This window comes from Syzygium oleosum, unplaced genomic scaffold (assembly GCF_021117445.2).
Source record: "Syzygium oleosum isolate NSW1041296 unplaced genomic scaffold, Sole_v2.1 Sole_v2.32, whole genome shotgun sequence".
Lineage (NCBI taxonomy): Eukaryota > Viridiplantae > Streptophyta > Magnoliopsida > Myrtales > Myrtaceae > Syzygium > Syzygium oleosum.
Genome location: NW_026607516.1, coordinates 776,950 through 800,789, shown reverse-complemented (window position 1 = coordinate 800,789; position 23,840 = coordinate 776,950). Strand labels below are relative to the sequence as shown.

At 41.2% G+C, this 23,840-nt stretch overlaps 6 protein-coding genes across 10 annotated transcripts; 3 read left to right on the top strand and 3 right to left on the bottom strand.

Moving 5' to 3' along the window:
- Positions 1–1,546: 1,546 nt before the first annotated feature.
- On the top strand, positions 1,547–2,074 carry LOC115664129 (putative invertase inhibitor). Its single transcript, XM_030586076.1, has one exon. The coding sequence runs from the start codon at positions 1,547–1,549 to the stop codon at positions 2,072–2,074; it is 528 nt and encodes a 175-aa protein (XP_030441936.1).
- Positions 2,075–2,286: 212 nt separating this feature from the next.
- LOC130135371 (probable E3 ubiquitin-protein ligase RHA4A) lies at positions 2,287–3,345 on the bottom strand. The gene is made up of 2 exons (XM_056304366.1): positions 3,118–3,345; positions 2,287–2,733 (listed from the first exon to the last, which is right to left on the bottom strand). Exons 1-2 carry the CDS (start codon positions 3,343–3,345, stop codon positions 2,287–2,289), a joined length of 675 nt encoding a protein of 224 aa, XP_056160341.1.
- Positions 3,346–4,593: 1,248 nt separating this feature from the next.
- LOC115686526 (vesicle-associated protein 2-1-like) lies at positions 4,594–9,461 on the bottom strand. 3 transcript variants are annotated; one of them, XM_030611859.2, is made up of 8 exons: positions 9,289–9,461; positions 8,870–9,119; positions 7,041–7,111; positions 6,773–6,854; positions 6,491–6,606; positions 6,257–6,388; positions 5,425–5,499; positions 4,594–5,017 (listed from the first exon to the last, which is right to left on the bottom strand). In XM_030611859.2, exons 2-8 carry the CDS (start codon positions 8,925–8,927, stop codon positions 4,883–4,885), a joined length of 669 nt encoding a protein of 222 aa, XP_030467719.2. In that variant the 5' UTR covers positions 8,928–9,119; positions 9,289–9,461; the 3' UTR covers positions 4,594–4,882. The 3 variants fall into 3 exon arrangements, with proteins under 3 accessions (XP_030467719.2, XP_056160553.1, XP_056160554.1); XM_056304578.1 differs by lacking the exon at positions 9,289–9,461 and having other exon boundaries at positions 4,594–4,711; positions 4,853–5,017; positions 8,870–9,279; XM_056304579.1 differs by lacking the exons at positions 7,041–7,111; positions 9,289–9,461 and having other exon boundaries at positions 8,870–9,280.
- Positions 9,462–10,683: 1,222 nt separating this feature from the next.
- On the top strand, positions 10,684–13,520 carry LOC115686520 (putative glycerol-3-phosphate transporter 4). Of its 3 annotated transcripts, none has more exons than XM_056304583.1 (4): positions 10,684–10,844; positions 10,998–12,107; positions 12,590–13,135; positions 13,232–13,520. In XM_056304583.1, the coding sequence occupies exons 2-4, from the start codon at positions 11,096–11,098 to the stop codon at positions 13,261–13,263; spliced, it is 1,590 nt and encodes a 529-aa protein (XP_056160558.1). In that variant the 5' UTR covers positions 10,684–10,844; positions 10,998–11,095; the 3' UTR covers positions 13,264–13,520. The 3 variants fall into 3 exon arrangements, with proteins under 3 accessions (XP_056160558.1, XP_030467712.1, XP_030467711.1); XM_030611852.2 differs by having other exon boundaries at positions 13,226–13,520; XM_030611851.2 differs by having other exon boundaries at positions 10,685–12,107; positions 13,226–13,520.
- A 653-nt stretch (positions 13,521–14,173) lies between these two features.
- On the bottom strand, positions 14,174–15,330 carry LOC115686521 (uncharacterized). The gene is made up of 2 exons (XM_030611853.2): positions 14,899–15,330; positions 14,174–14,392 (listed from the first exon to the last, which is right to left on the bottom strand). Exons 1-2 carry the CDS (start codon positions 15,170–15,172, stop codon positions 14,379–14,381), a joined length of 288 nt encoding a protein of 95 aa, XP_030467713.2. The 5' UTR covers positions 15,173–15,330; the 3' UTR covers positions 14,174–14,378.
- Positions 15,331–20,690: 5,360 nt separating this feature from the next.
- LOC115686514 (GTP-binding protein YPTM2) lies at positions 20,691–23,735 on the top strand. The gene is made up of 8 exons (XM_030611842.2): positions 20,691–20,876; positions 21,826–21,898; positions 22,238–22,285; positions 22,378–22,425; positions 22,761–22,832; positions 22,933–23,088; positions 23,173–23,276; positions 23,462–23,735. The coding sequence occupies exons 1-8, from the start codon at positions 20,863–20,865 to the stop codon at positions 23,556–23,558; spliced, it is 612 nt and encodes a 203-aa protein (XP_030467702.1). The 5' UTR covers positions 20,691–20,862; the 3' UTR covers positions 23,559–23,735.
- The last annotated feature ends 105 nt before the right edge of the window (positions 23,736–23,840 follow it).

Below are 23,840 nucleotides of genomic sequence, written 5' to 3'. Positions count from 1 at the left end.
TGGAACTACCCATCCCTAATGTGGATGATCGGCGGAGGGAAATAGGGAAAAAAGAAAGAAGAAAGGAAAAAATATAAAAAGTTCAATTTTTATTCAAAAAATTACAAAAATAGGTTGTGTTAGCACCAGTTGTCCTACGTGGCACAACCAACGTTCATGTCACCGATTTCCAGCCATATTTCATTAGAAGGACTACATTGGCAAGCCAAAAGGTTTAGGACTAAATTGGTCGCAGTACAATAGATTTATGACTTCTTGGATAATTATCCCGTGATTTTTACTACTCAAGATATAGCAACAACATATCATTATTAAAAGTAGAATGTATTGGCTAACAAATGTGTATTTGCACCAAAAAACTGATGTTTGAAAGATTAAGCATTAGGACTTTATTATGAAATACTTGAATTATTAAATAATTAAAAGAAATTATTGATTAAAATGCACAATGCGAACAATATAAATAAATATGTAAGGATAGAGAAAAATATTTTGAGATTTGAAATCTTACCCCTGCTACTAAAATACACATACTTTCACATAAATGCACGTACGTATTAACTTACAAAAAAATACACGTCCTAGACTAAAACAAGCCGTACGCGTGGTGTATTATACTCGTGTGAAAATACTTCGACTTATGACTTATTTTCTATATTTTTACTGATCAACTAATGAGGTTAGAAGTCGATTACCAAAATGTCCCCGACAGATTAAATTTAAAAGAGTCAATCGCATCCCATGCTTTTAAATCCATTGAGACACCTTAAAAGATATAGAGGATCTGTGTTATGCGTGAGTTTTTTATGTATAATAATTATGGCAGAGTCGCCCTTTAGTCCTTGGTCCCAGTTTAGGAACGCTAATCATATAATATTGAGATAATATCACGAAAAAATTCAAATCAATATACCTTTGACAAATTTACCATAAACTAATTTTTTGACTATAGAAAACCCCAGACTTGTACATCGTGACAGATTTACCCTTTGTTAGTTTCCATTAAATTGGATTAATACCACGCAAAATCATAAATTGATATACTTGTGATAAATAGAGGGTAAGACCCCAAACTAGTACACCCGTCAACTGTCACGTGCCATCTAACTCAACAATTTGACGGTAAAATTTAACGGAAACTAACGAAGGGTAGATTAGTAACAACTGTACCAGTTTGGGGTTTTTAGTTGTCAAAAAAATTAGTTTATGATAAATTTATCACATGCATACCGGTTTAGTGTTTTTCGTGGTATCAACCATATAATCTTTTATAATTATCTTGCTAGATAGCCAGAATATATGCATTTTATAAGTTTCTTAAGGAAATAATTGTGCATGGAAGATTTGAAGGGAAGGAAAGGGGAGGAAATCCTACTATGGAATCATATCCTTCTCTTCTAAACAATATCTTGGGGACATAATAAATTTCTTCCTAAAATCCCATAAGGCAATCTACGCATATAAACCCTATTTTGCTTCTCTCCATTCACGCAAACTCGTAGGGCGTATAACCAAGAGAAGAGAACGGAAGAGAAATCAAAGAAATATGGAAAATTCCATCGCCGCTCTCTTCTTCACCTTCCTCCTCTTCTCGAACGCCCTGGCCGGCCCGCAGACGCAGCAGCTGATCGACCAGATCTGCCGCCAGACCGAGGACTACGGGTTCTGCAACAAGACCTTCAACCAGCATATCTCGGGCGGAGAAACGGACATGCAAGGCCTCGCTCAGATAGCCCTAGAACAAGGCCTGGAGAACGACACCAACACTCTGATTTTCGCGAGGCAGCTCACGCGGCAAGTCACGGACAAGGATCTTCTGGACTACATCCAGAACTGCATCAGCGGGTACTTGGAAATCATGGAACCCTTCCAGGACGGGCTCAAAGCACTCAGCGAGCACAACTATTCGGCCCTCGTCGCGCGTTTGAGAGGCACACCACAGGCGCATGGAAGCAAGTGCGGGGCATTCGCGGGCGGAGTTCCAAACCCTTTGAGTGAGAGGAACAGGGAGATGAGGATTCTCATCACCATGTCCCTGAATGCTGCTTATATACTTAGTCGAGGAAGAGTTTGAGTTTCTAAACCTAAGCATGGCGATTTATGTGTTATTTGTTAAAGAAATCTAGGATGTAACAAGTAAAAGTAACGCTGACTATGCTCATAGGCAGCGGACGATAATTAAAGGAAATAAATTCGGTTTGAATTGCAACTCATGCATATCTTCGAATTCAAGAAGTGGAAAGGAATAATATAATCCAAGATCAAATCCGATTTTCTTGATCGAGGTCATCGTCGGACCATCAACTGCTGCGTCGGCATGGCGTACCGGCACAAGGGGCAAGAATGGCTCGTCTCCAGCCACTGCCTGATGCAATCCACGTGATAAACATGCGAGCAGGGCATCTTCGTCGCTTCTGTCCCGCCCGCGAGCTCCTCAATGCAGATGGTGCACACGCACATCGGATCGCCATCATTCACCCTAATTCTCTCCAAAGCCTCGATGGACGATTTCGTCGCCGGCTCCAGCAAAGTTTCTTCCTCGAGCGACGGCATTAATTCTTCTTCCAAGAGCACGTGAGTCACGGCGTAGATGGTTACTTCCATATGGGCAAGGTTGGCGCCGTCGCTGGCGGGGGTCGCAGTCATACAAACCGCCTGGTTGTACACGTGTCGGATGATCGGTGGCTGATACTCCACCAGAACTCCAATTGCAGACAGTATAATGGATATAAACTGTGTATTGCATCACAAGGGATGGAGTTAGTGCATGATGGATCATACGGCTTCGTGTTTACAATTCGTATATGATATTTAAGATTCTTCTAATAATCAATCGATTCGCTAGAAATTTTGAAGGCAAAAATTCTTTCCTCGTAGAAAGCACGCACGCCTGCTTATGTGTTTTAGAGGATTAATCGGATGCCCAAAAAGTTTAGGATAGACTTTCGAGATTATTTTGTGCACCAAACAAGCTTGAATTACAATAACCAAAGCAAGGACAAGGAAGAAACTAAAAGCAAGTCGTAATGCGCATTCCACACTAATATAAGCTCCTAATGAAGAATCGGGTATTTCCATCGAAGTTTTTGTAAATGTGCAACGTTGCCAAAATCTAACCTGGCCATTGTTCCAGAGAAGCTCATTGGACCAAACCCGAGCGGTCAGTGCGGGCAGCGCCGCATGAGGGACTAGTGCCCGACCGCCATGCCGGTGGATGTATTGAAGGACGAAATTCAAGTGGAACATGATCCGACGATTGTCGCCAGTACCCAGGTTGCTTGCCGTACGCATTCTCTGCGCGCCCGTGATCCGGGATTCATAATAAGTGTAAGCCAAAGTGGTCATGTTTCAGAAGAGTTGGTAACGCAGAAATCGCAAGCACTGGTGGTCTGAGGATGATGCTCTTTTCGGCCGTTGGTTGAAGCGAAGCAATTTGAAGGGTTTGAAGTTTATAATGCAAAATCATGAGGATTGGGTCTATGTATATATGTGTGTGTGTAAGGTTTTCCTCCTTCGAGTGGAACTGAGATGTAACTATTAATACATAGTCCAGATAAAAACGGAAATTGATTGAATAGATAGTGTCCTGGTTTAATTGGGAAACCGAGAGCCAGCAGATCAAGGGCTTTAAAGTCAACTGAAGACTAATTTCGAACATGATCCGATCCGACTAGATCACCTATGAACCAAAGTGAATTTAGTTTCCTAATGGGATAGTAATTTTCGGGAAAATTATCCAAAAAGTCATAAACCTATTGCACTTTTGCCAATTCCGTTATACACCTTTCAATTTGTCAATTCATTCATAAACATTTTCACATTTTGCCAATTGAGTCCGTCTAGCCAATTTTAGCCGAAAAATCATTGACACGGACGACAGCCATCGGTCAATACTGATGTGGATAATTTTTAATAGTATCTTTTGAGTTTTGAATAAATTATTTTTATTATTTTTATTTCTTTCTTCCAAGCCCTAGAGCGAGGGCCGCTGGCCAACCCTTATCATTAGAGGCAAGGGCCGGCCAATCCTCACCAGTTATTGGGCAAGGGCTGCAAGGCCCTCGTCTGTGGTCAGCTCACCAATCGTGATAAAAAAGAGGAAAAGAAGAAAAATTATAAGTCCACATCAGTGCCAATCGCCTTACGTGGCACTTTCAGTGTTTACGTTAGCGATTTTCGGTTAAAATTACCTGGATAAACTCAATTGACAAAATTAAAAAGTTTAAAACTAAATTGACAAAATTGCAACATTTTTATGCCTTTTTGAACAATTTTCCCATAATTTTCTTACTATGTGTAGTTAGTTACCGTGAAAAACAATTGCTGAGACAGTAACTTTTTTCTTGCGCATACAATGATGTTTACGGGACGATAAGAGAACCTCTGCAGTTGGATAATAATAACAAGCATCGTGGCCCTGATACTAATAGACCAGATCGCGCAGCTATCGCCCCATGCACTTGACTCCTTTCCAAACATCTTTCGTAGGTTTAAAGTCCAATCCTCGGCGCGTCGAACTCTTAAACACGGGATTTTCTAAATAATTCTGCGAATGTAAGACCACATGAAAAGAGCACTTCCTAGTTAGGGAACAAAACAAGATAAGCTCTGGCTAGATCATGTTCTATGGATACACTGTGATTATTATCCTGACTTCCATGTTTAGTTTGAAGCCTAGCATAGGAGGACTTCCATACCAGCTTCGCGTTTTCTGCAAATTTGAAAAGAGACTATTTGCAATGTAATAGACTCTGCAGACGCGGGGGGAGAAGATCTACAGAAAGAATAAAGCAAACAAAGCGAACATTCTAACCGGGCTTGAATTTTTTTTACAAGGAACTAAACCAACCACCTGCCTGTTGCAGCTTTGACCGGTAGCTACTCATTCTGCAGACGGGGACGAGTAGAGGAAGGCTAACACGAATCCAATCATCACACCGACGAAAGCCACGGCAAGTGCGGACATGAAGGAGAAGCCTCGGCCGCTTCTTCGGTATCTCTGTGTTTTCATCATGTCCTACAAAGATCGGGGAAGCGAAACTATAATTAATCAAGAAAGACGATTATCTTAGTGACCCATTGTTCGTCGTTTAAAAGCCTCATCAAATCAGGATCGACAGGATCTCGAATAATCTCCTTACTCAGTCACCAAAGCAGATTTTTCTATATTCAACTGCAGTTTTTTTCACTTCCTAAAGAGAATGACACCCGAAGGAGGACTAAAAAACCCATCTTCGCAGTGTCTCTGGCACTTACTTCATTACTTACCATGTTAAGTATTAAAATGCACTAAATAAATTTGCTTTCATTCGCTTTACTGCTGGCGGGTATTATACTACCATTTTTTCCCCTCTTTCTCTCCCCCTTTTCCCTCCAATTGATATGCTAGTGGACTAAAGCTTACACAATAACAGAGGGACTCACAAGATCTTTCTGCAACAATTGCGTTTGCCGAACAGCAGCATCTCTCTCGTCCTTTATCCGCTGCAAAGCCAGACTCTAAAAAGGGAGGGAAATGATAAGCCGATTGTTGATCACCAAAAAGAGCACTTATCATCGCAGTTCAAATGAAAAAAGAACTTTCATTCAAAAGTTTCCCCAAAGATGTAGCTACATTACTGCCTCAGATTTTTGGCAAAAGATGAAACGAAACACCTTCAAAGAGGAGAAAATGAACAACAAAAGAAGTCCCTACTCAGAACGTAGTTAATTGACAGAGAGGAGAAAATCAGATAACTGGCTTCTCTGCAAAACAAGTTTCACAACAGCCATAGAGGGACAAAGAACTAGGGCAGGCAATGCCAGGTATGCATGCCTGCTGGCAGTAGGACGGCATACAAAGCTCATCCCATGTTCTCTTCTTGTAAATTAGAGCACTCGTTCTTCTTTTAGTTAATTATCAGAATATCTAATTCTCACTGGATCAATCTGATACCTTTGAATTCTTATTTAGAAAAGAAAAACTCTCCTGGGATGAACCATCCACCGGGAGATAACATTTTCTGTAACTTTTTCCTCGTAAATTGTGATACTACACGTCTATCAGCATCTCATTTCACCATCTAATTACACTTCAGACATATGTCTACGCAAATTTACCATGAGAGTACATACTTCAATGTTCTATTAGATCAAGGCTCATCTTGGTTTGGAGGTAGCAAGCTTTCAGAGCATGACCAGCAAATTGACCAAAACTTTCAACAAAATCCTACAGAACCTTTAAAGTCTAACTACACAAGAAGCAAAATGAGCTCACCGCGTCATCATCAAAACTTTGCATCGAGCCCCGAAAGGCTTCCTCTTCAGACTTTTCTTGAGGTGAGCTGGGAAAAATATAAGCAACTCCGAGTCTGCATTCCTCTACTAATCTTCCGCCACCCTTATTGAACTGGATACGACATAAACATCAAAGTCAACACAGAGAAAGAATGCCATTATATAGTTTCCGGATTTAATTAATAAGGTCAATTGTCAGAAAATTAATTCTCACAGTATCAGGCGAAAGTTCTTTGCCATCAGTATTAGAAGGCACTATGGTGCTTTGAAGAAGAAATTTGTCCTTGCATTGCATATCAGGCGGGTATTCTTGTTGGGCTTGGAGAGTAACTTCACATCAACATAAAAAGGCACGACAGAATTAAAAACAGTGAGGAAGTTCCAAAGAAATATCATTAGGCAAAGTGCTGAAAGAAGCATTTGTCAAAAAAGCAGATCTATTAGAGTGAACAGAAGCCATCATGAAAAGATAGTCGGTTGACATAATAAGCAGTACCTCTTATTAGACAAGCATCGTGAGGTTGTAATGTACAAGAGTTTGGTCGTACAAAGTACTTTTTAGGTGAAGTCGTTTTAACCTAGCAAAAGGAAAGAGTTGAGAGCAAATTGAGGCTGCATTGTACCAAGAAAAAGCATAATATGAATAATTTAAATCTAAATGAGGCTTTAGAAGTTTGATTTAATTTAGGAAGGTAGATGTAGAACTCAAAAGGGACATACTTATGCACGAACGTGCACAAGCCTACACATCGACCAAAGTGTACCTTAAATGCAACATGGTGTTCTGTGTTGTTCACAACTTTGAGGTCGCAATAGCTTTGCTTTTTCAGCTCAACTGGTTACATGAATTTGAACATCAGAAGTCCATTCAGTAACATGAGAGAGCTAAAAAGGAAGGCTCTTAGGTCACAAAGTAAGAAAAAGCTGACATAAACAGACAAATTTCATATATCAAACTCTCCCTATAATCATGCAATGCAGTATATCCAGCGTGTTCCAGTCTCTTCCTCTATAAAAATAGCAATTTTTTGACACGTTGTTTACAGGCAGACAGCAAAAGATCATGCTTCTGGATAGCTAACCTGATTTTAACAGTCAAAATGCAAACAAGATAAAATTTGAAACTTCCCCTTATCATGGAGAAGAATGCCCAATTTATTCCATTATTAAGGACAAGAGAGACACCATTATGCAGTTTATATCCAGAAGCACAACCAAACAAATTATGCAAGGAAAACAAGGGTGCAATACAAGTGCATAAGCATTAATAAATGCAGAATTGACGTGACAACACGCCTTCCCCTGCAAACAAAGAGTCCAAGTTCCCCTTCCACTAGTAAACGGAATGTTTAAAGCAGCATTTGGCTCTCAATCAAATAAAAACTTCACTGTTTTTGGCCTCCTTAACAATAGGCCTAGAATCATGTCTATTTGGAACAAGAGATACCCTTACTACCCTGAAGTGATACTAGGGCTGGAAGATCTTGCTCAAGTAGAAATAGAGCGCACCATTCATCACAGGAACGCTGCTCTGTTTTTAGTAGTCAGGGTTAAATTTAGGATGTTTCAAAAAGCACCAAAAAACCCATCGGGCTAACTGCAACTGAATTGGATTTACTCTCGTTTGTCGCTGATAAAATGATCATTAACTGTTCACAGATCACCACCCTCCAAAGATTTTAAAGATTTGAAACTTACAGTTTGGAGAATCCTATAATTCTACTGAATAGCAAATACCGGGAGCACAATCCACCTGGCAACTGCTCCTTTGTGCGTTCATTTTTATTCCTTCACAAGAAACAATTTACCTTTTGATACATATTTTTTTCCAAATTAATAAGCCAACTCTCTACTGAGATTCTCAAAACTGTCTGCCAACAGTTGAAGTAAATTAGAAATAAGCACGAGCTAGCATCAGATAAATACTTCCCCCTCCCCCATATCCTTTTCACACACAGCCCTGACGTCAATATTAATGTCTACATTCTTTAACACCCCAGACCCTTGCCGCAGTAGCCAGAACACATTACAATCTCATGGGACTGATTTTCGCATAGATAATTCATGAGATTCATACATCCTAATCATCCACGCAGCCTTTTCTCAAGTTTCTACACATTGTCATCTTCTAATCTCCTCAAAGGAGGTCAGGCCTAAAAAAAGGCTTGAAAAGATCTTCTCACTGATTCGACCATGTCAAATCCCACCAGCTTTTGCATACAGAAGCTGATTTCGCATACATTTCTGGCCTGAAAGAAGAGTACAGGCCTGATGAGACCCTTTTTTCATCAGTCCAAGATTGTCCTAGGAGTAGGGTGAGAGGATCCAGACGTGACTGCGAAGGACTTTCTCTGAACAAAATTTATACTTTAGCTGGTTTACACGGAATTTTAATAGCAGAACACAGAAAACTTGATGACCCTTTTCATCTTTACACTGTTTCCTTTCGTAACTTCTGTGCCACTCTATTCTCTAAATCGAGCAAACCCAGGAGAAGATGAATTCACCCACATGCCATCTACCTGAAATCTGCTAAATTAGAAATGAAACTAATAACGCGGACACAGAGAGAGAGAGAGAAAGAGAGAGGTACAAGTGAATTTGAGCTCATCGGGATGAACAGAGATCAGAGGACGACCGGTGTCGGCCATTCTGGTGCCCCCCACTGATGCCGGAGAGATCACACCCCTTTTTCTTCAGCAACCCCGCGAACCCCCCTAACGATTGATCAACCCCACATCATTCACCGCCGTGGACAGAGAAAAGAAACCATAAACTCCGAAACCTCCGTCCCAGACAGACAGAGAGAAAGACTTTGTTGCCTCGTTGTCCGATTGCCGTATCTGAATCTTATAGGTCCAAATGAATAAGATAAGCACTACCCATTACGCATGCAAGAACTCAAGTAAAGTTTAAGTTAAACACGGCAAGAGTTCGCACGAGACATGCGCAGATCAAGAATCGTTGCGACTACAACATCGAAAGGATGGGAAGTGGCAACGGCTTGCTTACGTGATCGAACCCCCCAAAGGGTTGGTAAAAAATCAAGAACGAGCGTGTCAGCCCTTTTGATTCTTGGGAAAGCCAAGTTCGGACGGTGGGTATAGAAGAAATTCGAAGAGAGCTATGGAATGATTGCCGAAGCTGACCAATCTTTAGGAGGTTGCTTAGACGCAAATCGGAATCCCTTCAAGAAAGAGGATGATGATTCCTCGTATATGTCGTGTGCACGGGCACGTATGTGATGGTGATAGCTTAATTGCGTAATTAAGCTAAAAATGCGAATTGGTTTTTCTAAGTTCGCTAAAACAAATTGTATCATGGCGGTCTTACTAAAAAAAGGGAAAACGACACAAATAATTCATGAATTTTGCCTCAATGTGCGGAACTTTTAATTTGTTCAATGTGGTCCTTGAACTTTAATGCAATATGCAATGTGATCCATGAACTTTTAATTTGTTCAATATCGTCCTTGAACTTTTGGTACATATTCAATTTAATTCCTATATGAAAATGTTCGATGTTGTCATTCCATTAATCTAAGCTCATGGATTTTATTGAACATTTTCATATAATTTAGGGACTACATTGAATATGTACCAAAAGTCAAAAGACCACATTGAGCAAATTAAAAGTTCAGAAATTACATTAAATATTAGGCTAAAATTCAGAGACTACATTAAATAAATTAAAAATTCATGGATTATATTACACATTGAGCCATATTCCAATGACTGTTTATGTCATTATCTCACTAAAAAAAAACGTTCTTTGCTTTCAAACCACATCTACACGTGTCAACCCAAATCAATTTGTACGCAATTAGTTTATTAGGACGGCAAGACTGTCATGGAAACGGCCGCTCGCAATCTCACTAAACCGGGAATTTGTACACGGCTAGTTGTATTACTTGGCATCTTGCCCGGTAATAATACAACCGATAGATTAGCAACCGGGGAAAGCACCACTAATCCGGCACCGAATCATTAAATTAAATTTTTAATCATCATTACAGTTGCCCACACGCTACCAATACCCCCAAAGAGAAGCATTTTTAAGGGAGTTAAATACCTCTCTTAAGCAAAGCATTCGCGAGGCTAATGTTGTCTCTTTCTTCTTAATCCACGCGGACCCGCTCGGACCGGGGCTCTCTCCCTAGCGCCGATCTGAACCGGACCGGCGGTCCGGGCCATCGCACTCGGTGGGCCCGGCCCGGATCAATAGGCCCAAATCCCGGCGCAAGCCCAACTTCGGCCCGGCCCGGCCCGTGTCTCCCCAACGGCCGACCGGGAGCACGCACGACACGAAGATCGTCGGGTCCTGCGTGGCACTCAAGCAATTCCCTTCTCCCACCGAGGTTGCCACGTGTCCGCCCTCCCTCTTTCTCTCTGCAACCTTCGTCTCCCACACAAGAAGCCCCGCCAACCTCGGGCTCCCTTTCATACCGCTCTCTCTCTCTCCCCTTCCCCCCACCTCTCGACAAAGAGCGTTCGTCGCATCAACCCAATCATGGTTCTCTCCTGCGCCGACGATCCGTTGCTAAATCTGCTCGACGTCTCGTGAATCGGGTAACGACATCACTCCTCCGAACTCTCGTCTTCTCGCCCCTTTGGATCGTTTCCGTTCGTGTTGTTTGGTTCTTGCGTTTCTTGGTCCCTGGGAATATGGATGCGGGGTGCGAATATCCTTGACGATCGTTTCGTTCAAATTTGCATCTGCAGGGGTGATTGAAAGAACCTCGACCGGGCTTTTTCCGTGCACAGTTTTTTTTTTTCCAAAGGGGATTGGAGTTTCGAACTTTTGGATCGGTTTGAAAGAAATGTCTCACGGTTTTGATGCCACGAGAGGAAACCCACCTGGGATTTTGCTCATAAGGAGAATCAGGGGCAGGAACTGGAGCCTCCAGACTTATAGATACGTGGTCTTGCTCGTCACCTTCATTGCGTATGCTTGTTATCATGCTTCTCGGAAGCCTAGTAGCATTGTGAAGAGCGTCCTGTATCCCGACACCACGACCGTCAATGTGCAGCGCTCGTGGCCATTGGGCGAAGTCTTTGTGAGGGAAGAGTTAGGGAACGGTGGTAATGTGACTGGTGGTAGATCCAAGTACAGGGGCTGGGCTCCCTTCAACGGCCCCGATGGGACGTCGAAATTGGGCGAAATTGACGTCGCGTTTTTGGCCTGTTATTCTATGGGGATGTACGTCGCGGGGCATTTGGGCGATACGTTGGACTTGCGGTTGTTCTTGACGACCGGAATGATTGGCAGTGGCATTTTTGTGGGGCTCTTTGGGATGGGATATATTTGGAATGTGCATGTTTTCGGATTTTATTTGGCCATGCAAATGGTTGCAGGGTTGTTCCAAGCAACCGGGTGGCCGTCGGTGGTGGCTGTTATCGGCAATTGGTTCGGGAAGAGGAAAAGGGGTTTGATAATGGGCGTGTGGAATGCACATACTTCGGTGGGGAATATTAGCGGTTCCCTTCTCGCGGCGAGTGTCTTGGATTACGGGTGGGGCTGGTCCTTCATTGTTCCTGGTGGCTTGATCTTTCTTGGAGGGATACTGGTTTTCCTGTTCTTGGCTGCGTATCCAGAGGATGTTGGATTTCCTTTTTTGGATGATCCATCCAGTGCTGTAGAGACGGTTCCTCCCAATGACGTAGAATCCCAATCGCGAAGTTCCTCGGTTGGTTCTGGGACTAAGAGAAGTGTTGGGCTTGTTCAAGCCTGTTTGATCCCGGGAGTGATTCCTTTCGCGCTGTCCTTATTCTTCTCGAAGCTGGTGGCTTATACATTTCTCTATTGGTTACCATTTTATTTAAGTCAAACAGGTATATATCTTCTTTGCTCCTGCTCCCTTCAATTACTTGTCCTGAAAGAGAGAGTTGTGTTAGGAAAAACATGTTTCTGTATTGAATCTTCTTCAGGTTCTATGGCTGTCATCTTATATTCAAATCAGATTTTTCTTGCTTTTTGAAGTTTCTCGAAAATTTGGAATGTCTGTGGAAGCAAACATTGAGAAATGGCTAATGAGTGATGTCTTTTTTGTTGTGCTGTTTCAATGTTAGCTTTACATGAGTATCATAGTCGTGAAATTATTATTGACCAGTTATTCGCTGGCAAAGAAATCGTTCTAATTTCGAGGACAAAGACTAGTTGATGACATACTTGCCTTATGATACTTATTGTCGTCTAGAATAGGTCATGGTTTTCCCCTGGCCTGTCCAAAAGCATGGTAGGGACTTAGTTTTTTTTATTTATTAAGATCCAACATTTATGGTTTCTGACTCACTTTGTTTCTCAAACTTGGCAGAAATCGGCGGTGAGTATGTCTCTGTGAAATCAGCTGGAAACCTGTCAACCCTTTTTGACGTGGGTGGAATTGTTGGTGGAATTCTCGCTGGTTATATATCGGACAAGCTCCACGCCCGGGCAATCACGGCAGCCAGTTTCATGTATGCTGCGATACCATCTATGCTGGCATACCGCTCATATGGGGGCATATCACGCAATGTCAACATCGTCCTCATGATGATAACGGGATTGTTCATAAACGGGCCATACGCGCTGATCACCACAGCGGTTTCGGCAGACCTTGGCACGCACAGTTCTCTCAGAGGGGATTCGAGGGCACTTGCCACCGTAACTGCCATTATTGATGGAACCGGATCTGTCGGAGCGGCTCTTGGCCCTCTTCTTACTGGGTTCCTTTCGACAAAAGGGTGGGACGCGGTTTTCTTGATGCTAATGGCCGGTGCTCTTATCGCTGGATTGCTTTTGTCAAGGTTGGTCGTTGATGAGATTTCAGAGAAAGCGGCCAAACGAATCCCATCGTCCGATGCACAGCAAGGTCGTGGAGGTAATGTGTACTTTTCCTTTTCTCTCCTTATTTATGATCTTGATTTACAGTCCACGGCTATGTACTCATCTGCTATGTCGTCTTTGTCAGATCCAGCAACTCAGCCTCTCCTAACCAACAAAAAATGAATGCCGATATGGCTGCACGACGGTACATGAGACTGGGGAAGTCTATAGGCAAAGCTCGACGCGAAGCTGAGAAAATACCGATTGCCGATCGGTCGCTGCAAATACGAAGCATTGTGCTTTTAGAGGTCTGACTAACTTTGGATGCGACTCGCATTAGTCAGCTTCATAGCAATTCTGTCTGTAATAAGTGTAAGATGATGTGTGCCATAGGTAGATTTTTTGGTTAGTGTAAAGGAAATGAAAGCTGAACGATTCAAGCTCATACGTCAATGCTTTGCTTCCTGTTATCTGATGAGTTTATATCTACTTAGTGATCATGCTTAGTCCATACCACAGTGGACGGTCATAAGGTCGTTCAGCTATTGCTCCGACCATCTACTCGGTACCCGAGTTCTCGTGGCATGCCGGTGCTCGATGCAAGTATTGAGTCTTCGGTCCCGAAGAAATAAAGTCATCCACACTGTATTGCCCCATCCATAGCACGGCCAGCATAGGCGCAGAGCCAGAGATATAGAACCTCAAGATCTCGGATCGGCTATCGACAATTTCATTGCATCTTGGTTAAGCTTCCCGAAAGTTTTCTGGGGTGATCTTGAACCGCACTAGTTGCCAGTGGCCGAACTCGCCGTGTGCGACCAAGTTGCTGATGATAGTAGAAGGAGATGTTATCTCTACCCTCTCCATTTGTTTCAGTTCCTGCTTATTTTGATCAGAATTTGCAATTTTCCTGCGTTGTGCTCTGTTTTAATTGTCTGGTCTTTGCTCGATCATTCGAATCGACGGCCTTCCCGGGCTTTCCTTGTTGCCTGATTTCGGCCGGTTTGGTATTTGCAGCGAGCAAGATCAGAAAATCGGAAACTTCCAACATGAGGGTCATGAGGAAGATGCAGTAAGCATACACTGGTCGCACTCAGAAACGAAGAACAGCTCTTTATTCCTTGTGATCAGAGATGGGCATTACATTGTTAGTCCATAATAAGTAACGGAAATTTTTCGCGTATCGACATTGGCCAAAAGAATCAGAAAGCGAAAACTTCATCCCTCAGCAAGAAACAAAGATGAATACAGAAGAACTCAGGGCGAAGATCCGAAGGACACGCGCTTTCCGGTGATTCTTAGAGCTCCGATCCTGCATCAGTTGAGAAGCTATCAGAGACGGAATCGGAATTCGGGCGATTTCGAAAGACGCAGAATCGAAGAAAATGCAGGATTTTTCAATACTCGGGGCGATTGCACACAAGCACAAGCACTTCATTTTGGTTCAAGAAGCGTTCAAATCGGAGGAATCTGCGTCTGATGATACCGGTTTGCTTCACTGTTTCGCCGAGCTCAAGTCCAGATTCAAAGTGAACGAGCCTCGGGTGTTCATCCTCAAAGAATCAATCGATCGAGCTTCAACTTACGATCGGATTGATTGAAAAAAATACAGAGAGTACCAGAGCGACCAATCAATCATCACAAGGCCGATCGAGAATTCAAGATGATCGATCACACATTTGATTCAAAACTGCAAATTCAATCGACCAAAGCATTCGATCACGACTTCAGCAGGGTACGTATAAGGTCAGAGAGCCAGAGAGAGAGAGAGCGAGCGATCGATGACTTTGCGAGACTCGATCACGCTAGAGCAAATACCTGGACTGGAGAAGAACCAGAGGAGGAACGCGCACAGAGCCAGCAACAGAGGGATCGCGTGGACGGCGTTCTCCGCCGACCTGAGGCGCGACCGCTCCTTCCTTGCCGCGTGCGACAGCGGATCGCACGTCGGCAGCTGCTCCCGCCGGTCGTCGTCTCGCTCCCCCGTCCTCCTCGAGCAACGCGACTGCGAAGCAGCCGCCGCCGCCGCCGTCGTCAGCGGAGGCTGCGAAGGAGCCTCGGAGACTCGCGGAGCGGTCGACGGCCGCCGCATGATCTCCCTCCTCGGCCGGAACGCGGCGGGATCGCCGCCGAGGAGCCGGAGGGTCTCCTCGGACTTCTACTTCGCTTCCAACGGGGGCGGCGCGAACGGACGGGGGCGGCGGGAGGCGAAAACGAGGGAAGAAGCTTTGGCTGCTGCGGCTCTTTGACCGTCCTGGGTCGACCGACTCGACCGGTTGCTTTCGTAAGTTCGGGTCAACTCGGTTCCGTGTGCGCTTAAAATTGAATGAAATTAATTGGATTTAAAAAATAATAAAATAAAATAAAACTTAGATTGATTAGAGTTGGCATGATCAATTTATTCCAATCCAGACCAAATCAAACCAAACCAATTTTTTGTTCACTACCATCTAATCGGTGGTTTATTATCAATAATTAATCCCAGATTTACTTATATTTAAACATTTATTACTCATGATAGGTTTAAATTCCGTTTATTTTGCGGAAAATAAATAATCTGGAAAATGAAAGATATGAAAAATATTTTCTTAAGATTAATCATTTTCCGCATACACAAATGAAGCTTAGGAGAATAGAATAAATCCGATTATCGGTCAGGTGCGTGATCCTGCAATAACACGCCTAATCAGGATTTGGTGTATTTGTGTCTGCCGATACCTGAATGCAATAAAAATCTCCCTAATCTAGTCAAATAGATGCAAAATTCTATACAATTCAATTCAAACATTTAAAACTTTTCCTAAATAACTTGAGATTATTGCACGATGACATGGAAATAAACATTATTATAGAGCATGGAAAATATATTCAGACTTATAATAAATCTCTAGCTTTTTTGCCACAATAATGTATTTATATTTGCTCACAAGAAGTAGTACATAGATGATCCCATGTGAATAAGACAAATTATAAGACGGAAACATCTACGCATGATTCTAGTTTAATGGAACATTCGAGATTTCGCAAGCAAGCTAGTCAATAGCAAATAATCTTTAAAAAGTCCAAGAAGACATTTTTCTGCTTGAATCGATTAAATACTATATATGATTTCAAATTGTGAAAATTAGAAAAATGCCAAATCAAAGTATTCAGCAATAATGGATGATTTGCACATTACCAGTTAGAGAGGAACACGCTCTGTCTATTCGGCCAGAACAGAGGAACATGTTCGAGTGCATTAAAAAAATGTGCCATGATCATATGGACTCTCTATTTACATTATGTTCTCTATAATTAAAGTTAGGTCTAATACCACCAAAATTCCCAAATCAGTACACTCGTACCACATCTATTCAACCTAATTTTCGTGTCGCAAAAAAAAAATTCTCAAATCTGTACACCTTATTTAGCATTTATCCAAAACCAATTTTCATGTCATAGAAAATCTCAAACTGATTCATTAGTGTCACATTTATCCCACCTAATTTTTGTGTCATAAAAAAAAATCGAAAATCACCAAAATCTTAAAATTGGGAAATTAGCTAATTTTGCCAGGAACTCTCCCAAGTTTCAAAAGCACGCTAAAATCCCTAATTTTTTAACTTGAAAAATAATTTGGGCTAAATGTGACACGCCATATATAAAAGTTTAGGATTTTTTGTGGTATTAACTCTAAATTAAACATCGTTGGCTCTACGAGATAATATAAATTGATTGTCTACAAAAAAGAAAGGTTTAATGTCGCGAAAAACTCCAAACTGGTACACCTAGCAATTTTACCATAAACTAATTTTTTTACCACTAAAAATCCAAAACTGGTACACCTGTGATTAATTTACCGAAAACTAAAAATCTCAAACTGGTATATTTGTGATCAGCCGCCGATTATTTTGCTTGACAGATCTGTTTTTATGAAATGAGTATGTGTTTAACATTACTGGTGCTCTGTTGATCCTATTTTTTGGATTTGACTTTGTTTTGTTGTATTCTAAGATTTGCTCTATTTCGATTTTCTTTGCAATGAATACAATTTTCTTTTGACAAAAAAAACCCTTAAATTAAACATCGTTGTCTCTGCGAGATATTATAAATCGATTCTACAGAAAATGGAGTTTGAGCATAATTTAACCAAATTTCTGCCCTATGACAAAAAAAAAAACCAAATTTCTGCCCCAAAAAAATAAAAATAAATCGAAGTGGAAGGCACGTAGGAGTTGCACCGTTCACACGTCGCCCCCACTTATTCTTTTGGTCCTTTCCTCACCACGATGTATTAATTAATTAATTAATTAACATCATCAAGGAAAAACTATTATTCTTAAGGGTTAATACCATGAAAAATCCCAAACTGGTACACATGTGATAAATTTACCCCAAATTATTTTTTTATCACAAAAAATCCAAAACTGGTATATTTGTGACAATTTTACTTCGAACTATTTTTTTTTACTATTTTTTTCCGAACTCAATTTTTTTGACCGCCAAAAATTTTATTGCTTATGATAGGTTTAGACTCCGTTTATTTTGTGAAAAATAAATAATTTGAAAAATGAAAGATTTGGAAAATATTTTCTTAAGATTAATCATTTTCCGCAAACACAAACGAAGCGTAGGAGAATAGAATAAATCTGATTATCGGTCAGGTACGTGATCCTGTGATAACACGCCTGTTGACACCTATTTTTAATATCCCCAAAAATTAATTACACAAAATTTAGGAATTAATTTTCTTTAATTCCTAAAACAAAAATATTTCAATTTAAATGCATTGCATATAGAAATTAGGTACATTTGCACTAATAGAGTCTATTATAGAGTTTAATTAAAAAAAAAAAAAATTCGAGTCGGGCGGGTCGGAGCCAGGGCCGACCCGCCCATTTCTTTTTCCTTTTTTTCCGGGCCCGGCCCGTTTTCCTTTTCTTTTCTTCTTTTCCCCCGCAGCTGGGCCTGGCCCGGCCCAGCCCTTCCTTTCTTCTTCCCCTTCGCCGGTCGCTCTCTCGCCCCTGTTCTCCCCGCTCGAGACATCACGCCAACGCACGGCGGCGCTCTCGGCGTCGCTATCAGCCGAGAGGAAGGCCGAGAGAGCATCTTGCAGACGGGGTGGCATTAATGGCCGATCCGATCCTCCCATTCCCTTCTCCACGATCCGCTTCCTCCTCTCGGCTCCTGTTCCTCTCGGCCCCCTTTGCTGCTCTGCGCACGCTGTATGGCCGCGAAAGTCAGCCGGAGCGGGTAGGCGGTGCGGGCCATCGTCACAGCCGACGGGGAGGCACTGAGTTAAATCGTCGCCGGCTATAAATAGCCGGAGAGAGAGAGAAGAGAGCGGGGTCGGCCATTTTGGAGAAAAACGGAGAGAGAGTCAGAGAGGCGGGAGAGAATCGAGAGAGACGAGAAGAGAGAGAGGAGTCTCGGAGGGTCTTGCGAGGTCCCAGCGGCCTCGTCGTCATATTATTTTATTGTATTTTTAATTTTTAAAAAAAAAATTATAAAAAAATTAATTAATTTTTTTTTTCGTATTTATTTATTTATTTTTTAAAAAAAAAATTTCAAATTTTTTTTTTTAAATTTGTGTGATATATTCTAAATGTTTAATTTATTGTTGTATTATTATGCATGTTTTTGTCTTGTTTAAATTAGACAATTCTGAGGTTGTGCGGTAGTATTTTGCATGTTAATTTTATTACTGTTATGCATGTTTTTAATACAATTCCATGAGCTGTTGTGTTTTTGAATGTCATCGACTTAGTTAAGGTTAGAACCTTGAGCATGCGTTGTTGTGTTCTTTTGCTAATCGTTTCGATTATGCACTCGCTTGATCACCTCATGTTAGGAGAAAGGTCCTAAAATCAATTTAAATTGCACGACAAATGTTTTCAAAAAATGAACGGGGTAAAAAGGTACCGAAAGGGCATTAGTTATCCAACTAGTGTAACCAAGTCCCGGTCGGTTAATCTACGGTTCGCGGGAATAGGGTGATTCTCCCATCACCCTATTTGGGTTTCTAATCGACCCACCCCAAATCGATTAGTGGCGACTCCTTGATATAAACCACTTGCATATTAAAAACTTAAAGCCTAAGTCGCGATATGGTATGGGCTTGGGAGAGCCCGTTAAGTCCGAACCTAGACTTAGCACGTACCGAGGCGAGCTCCCTTTTTTTCGTGTTGTTTAAAAAGGGTTCGGGAGTTCGGTCGCGACAACGCCTAATCGTGATTTGGTTTTTTTGTGTTTACTGAAACTTGAATCAAATAAAAATTTCCGTAATCCAATCAAATAGATGCAGAATTCTATACAATATAATTCAACCTTTTATACGTCCAAAAAAAAAATTCAACCTTTTAAAACTTTTCCTAAATAACTTGAGATTACTGCACGATCACATAGAAATAAACATTATTATATCGCATGGAAGATATTTTTTGAGTTGTAATAAATCTCTAGCTTTTTTGCCACAATAATGTATATGCTCACAAGAAATAGCACATTGACGATCACATGTGAATAAGACGAATTATAAGATGGAAACATCTATGCATGATTCTAGTTTAATGAAACATTCAAGATTTCACGAGTTAGTCAACAGCAAATACTCTTTAAAACGTCCAAGAAGGCATTATTCTTTTTGAATTGATTCAATACGTGTATGATTTTAAATTGTGAAAATTAGAAAAATGCCAAATCAAAGTATTCAGCAATAATGGATGATTTGCACATTACCAATTAGAGAGGAACATGTTCTGTCTTTTCGGCCAGAAGAGAGGAACATGTTCGAGTGCATTAAAAAAAATGTGCCACGATGATATGGACTCCTTTATTACATTATGTTCTCTATAATTAAAGTTAGGGCTAATACCAACAATTAAAAATCGGTACACTCATGCCACATTTACAATCTAATTTTCGCATCTCAAAAAAAAAATCTCAAATCATCATACCCAATTCACATTTATCCAAAACCAATTTTTATATCATAAAAAATATCTAACTGATACATTAGTCTCACATTTATTCCACTTAATTTTTGTATCACAAAAAATCTCAAATCACCTAATTTTACTTGGAACTCTCCTGAGTTTCGAAAGCACGCAAAAGCTTTAGGATTTTTTATGGTATCAATCTTTAAATGAAACATCGTTGTCACTACAGGATAATATAAACCGATTGTCTATGGAAGAAATGGAGTTTGAGCATAATTTAACCAAATTTCCGAAAAAAAAAAATACCTAAATTGAAGTGGAAGGTACGTAGGAGTTGCACCGTTCACACGTCGCCCTCACTTATTCTTTTCGTCCTTTCCTCACCACGAAGCATTAATTAATTAATTAACATCATCAAGGAAAACCTATTATTCTTAAACGAAAGATTTTCCGTTTAAATATATATACTTAATAAAAATGAATTTTCGCGTTTAATTAGGTTCCGAAAGTTGCTTCACAAATGAAATGATGACCTGGCACTCAATAACTCAACTGACGAAAACAAAAACAAAAAAAAAAAAACGAAAAAAATCAGAATTCGAAAAAGAAAAAATAAAATTACAATTTAATAAAAAAAGAAAAAACGAGACAAATTCGGCTTCTTTATAACACGTCTCTCTCTCTCTCTCTCTCTCTCTGTTCCTTTGGTTTTTCCTCTTCATCGTTCGTTCAACTCCCTCTCTCTCTCCGGCGACGATCCCAGAAGAATCGGCGGCGTCCTCGCTGGAATCGGAATCAATCTCCGCCGCACAGTTCCAATTTCCGGCGATTCGATTCGATTCGATCTCGGCTCCACCTCGCCGCCATGAATCCGGAATAGTAAGCCTTCTGGTTCATCCGTCCCTCTTTCGATCAAACCCTCGAAGGACGGCCGATAGTTGGCTGTCGATTTTGTTAGTTCTTCGCTCGGTTCCGCGTGATTCTGATTAGATCGGCGATGGTTTAGATCGTCTCTTTGAGCTTAGATTTCTGGTCGCGCGTGGTCCGTGAGGTGGCTCTGTTGATTTTTTAGCCGATGATTGATCGGCGATGGCGGTTTGGTGCCGGTTCGGGAATCGGAAGGTTTTTTTGGGTTTCAGATCCGTTGACCTGATCGGTCAATCCTAGGCTCCTAGAATCGTGCGGGGATGATGTTTCTCTTCGATCATCTAGGTTGAGAGATCATGCGGTGATGGATTGAATTTTGTGAAATCGTGGTGGACGCGATTTGTGATTAGGAGAATTCAGCTGCGCGCGGCCAGGACTGCAATTGGCTCTTCCTGGAAATCGTTAGAAAAGCGAAATTGAGATTTACCTGTTTGGTTTTGCTTGCTGCCCAGCTGTTGAAGTGCTTGCAATTATATTGAGAAGTCTGGCTGAACTAGGACATGCGGTTAATCTGCGCATGAAAGTGGCCGGTGGCTGAGAGCTCAAGACTTGTGGACATGCATTTGGGCATTCTCGGAAAATTAGTTCACGATGCCGATGCTCTGATACACCAGATATTTGTCCCTCAGTGGTTTCTTCCAGTTTTGTCACGCTTGATGCTTATCTGACTTTTTGCATCATTCGTCATTGTGCTGACTACTCGGATTGGCCTTTGTTTGTGTGGTTTATCGTCACTATAGATTGGGAGTTGATGACGTTCTTTGATTTAGAGTTCTGCACATGCACAATTGTCATCATCGGTTACCTTGGATTCACGCACAATATATGCTTGTACGAAACGGACTGATCTCTGTCTTAAACCTGTATATATGTGCTTATTCTCGTCCTCCTTTTGATGCAGTGACTACTTGTTTAAGCTTTTACTCATCGGAGATTCTGGTGTTGGCAAATCATGTCTGCTCCTTAGGTTTGCTGTAAGTTGATCATGGTTATCCGTTTTCATTTTTTGTTTTATTTTACCTGTGGTTCCTTTCCATGAGGATCAATTCAAATTCAATGGATGCGAGATATCGTAGGATCTTTATTCATTGGAATGACAAGCTTGCTTGCTGTCTGCTTTGTACTACTGATCTAGACTACTTAGTCAAAGTATGATGGCAGCTGTCTGTTTCTTTTCCTCTTTTCCTTAGATTCATGTATGACTATGATTGTGTTAATCTTGCTTGTGAACTAAGACTCGTTGCGATTTTTGCTGAAAAGTAAGGGTTGTTGCCATTACTCAAGTAAACCTCTTTCTTTATTTCTTGGACCAGGATGACTCATATTTAGAGAGCTACATCAGCACCATTGGAGTTGACTTTGTAAGCCATTGTCCTTTTCATTTTGGCCCTTTACTGACCTAATATACTCACATGTTCCAGTGGCTAACTTTTATATCACATATGTCATACAGAAAATCCGCACAGTCGAACAGGATGGCAAAACAATCAAACTGCAGATAGTATGTTTTCTATTAATTTTTTATATCTTTTATTTCCGCTATCTTCTGTTTCGGTACCGCTGTTTGTCCTCTTTATGCTGGCCGCTTTTAGAAGCATTTATACACGGGGAACTACAATATCACGCACGTAAAGTTTTGTTGTTTAGGCATGAGATATTTTTTGACTTTTTGGAGGGTCTATGGTTTAATACTTCTGCAGGTTGCTTTCAGTGCACATTTTGAGAATTTTAATTCACTTAAGACATTCTCTTTATATTCACTTGTCACAGCTTTTTTCTACTCAAGCGTCATATAGAAGTACGGTGTTCATATCTTTTGTCGCTCTTGTCATGCAGTGGGATACTGCAGGCCAGGAACGTTTTAGAACTATCACAAGCAGTTATTACCGTGGGGCTCATGGGATCATTGTAAGTGTTAAATTTTCTTCTCTGCTGGTGTAGAGATGGCCTTCCATGTTTGTTCTCTATGTGAAAATTCACCCTTCTACTGGTGACCCTTTGAGGGTAGGTCGTTTATGATGTCACAGATCAAGAGAGCTTCAATAATGTTAAGCAGTGGTTAAGTGAGATTGACCGCTATGCTAGTGAAAACGTTAACAAGCTACTTGTTGGGAACAAATGTGATCTAACAGCCCAGAAGGTTGTTTCTTATGAGACGGCAAAGGTAAAGATTGGCATTGCTGCTCTGCCAATGTTGATTATGAATGTTTTTTATTTGAATGCATTGTAATTTATTTTGTTTGTTTAGGCTTTTGCGGATGAGATTGGGATTCCATTCATGGAGACTAGTGCAAAGAACGCCACCAATGTGGAACAGGCTTTCATGGCCATGGCTGCGGCCATCAAGAATAGGTATAGTGTATTTCTAGTTTGTCCGATGAAAGGAAATTAGTACTTAATGGTGGGGATTAATGCGATGTCCGTTGAACTGGATAATATTTTGACCTGCTGAGATTTTCTTGATTTGTCCGTTGCTAACTGGAAACGGAGCTCACGTCATCCTCACCTGATTGATTGTTGATCTCTGGCATGTGCAGGATGGCGAGCCAACCAGCCATGAACAATGCTCGACCTCCAACTGTGAACATCAGGGGACAGCCCGTTGACCAAAAGGCTGGTTGCTGCTCATCTTGAAGCTGAAAATCCATCCTGGGGGCATGCGATGTTTATCTCTGTTCTATGTGACCGTGACATGTAAAACTAGTTTCTCTGTCTGTCAGAATGCTTGGTTGGATGTGAAAACTGCTGGCTATGGAATACTTCTCTTGTTATTTCAGTTATTTGTGGAAAATTCCCATTCTTTTTGGTGTATCCAATTCTGAACACATGTAAAAAGTAGCTTCAGGTGCCCACGGCCGCATTCATTTAGTTGCTTCTACCGATTCTTGAATGGTTAGGGGGTTGGGTGAACTTTTG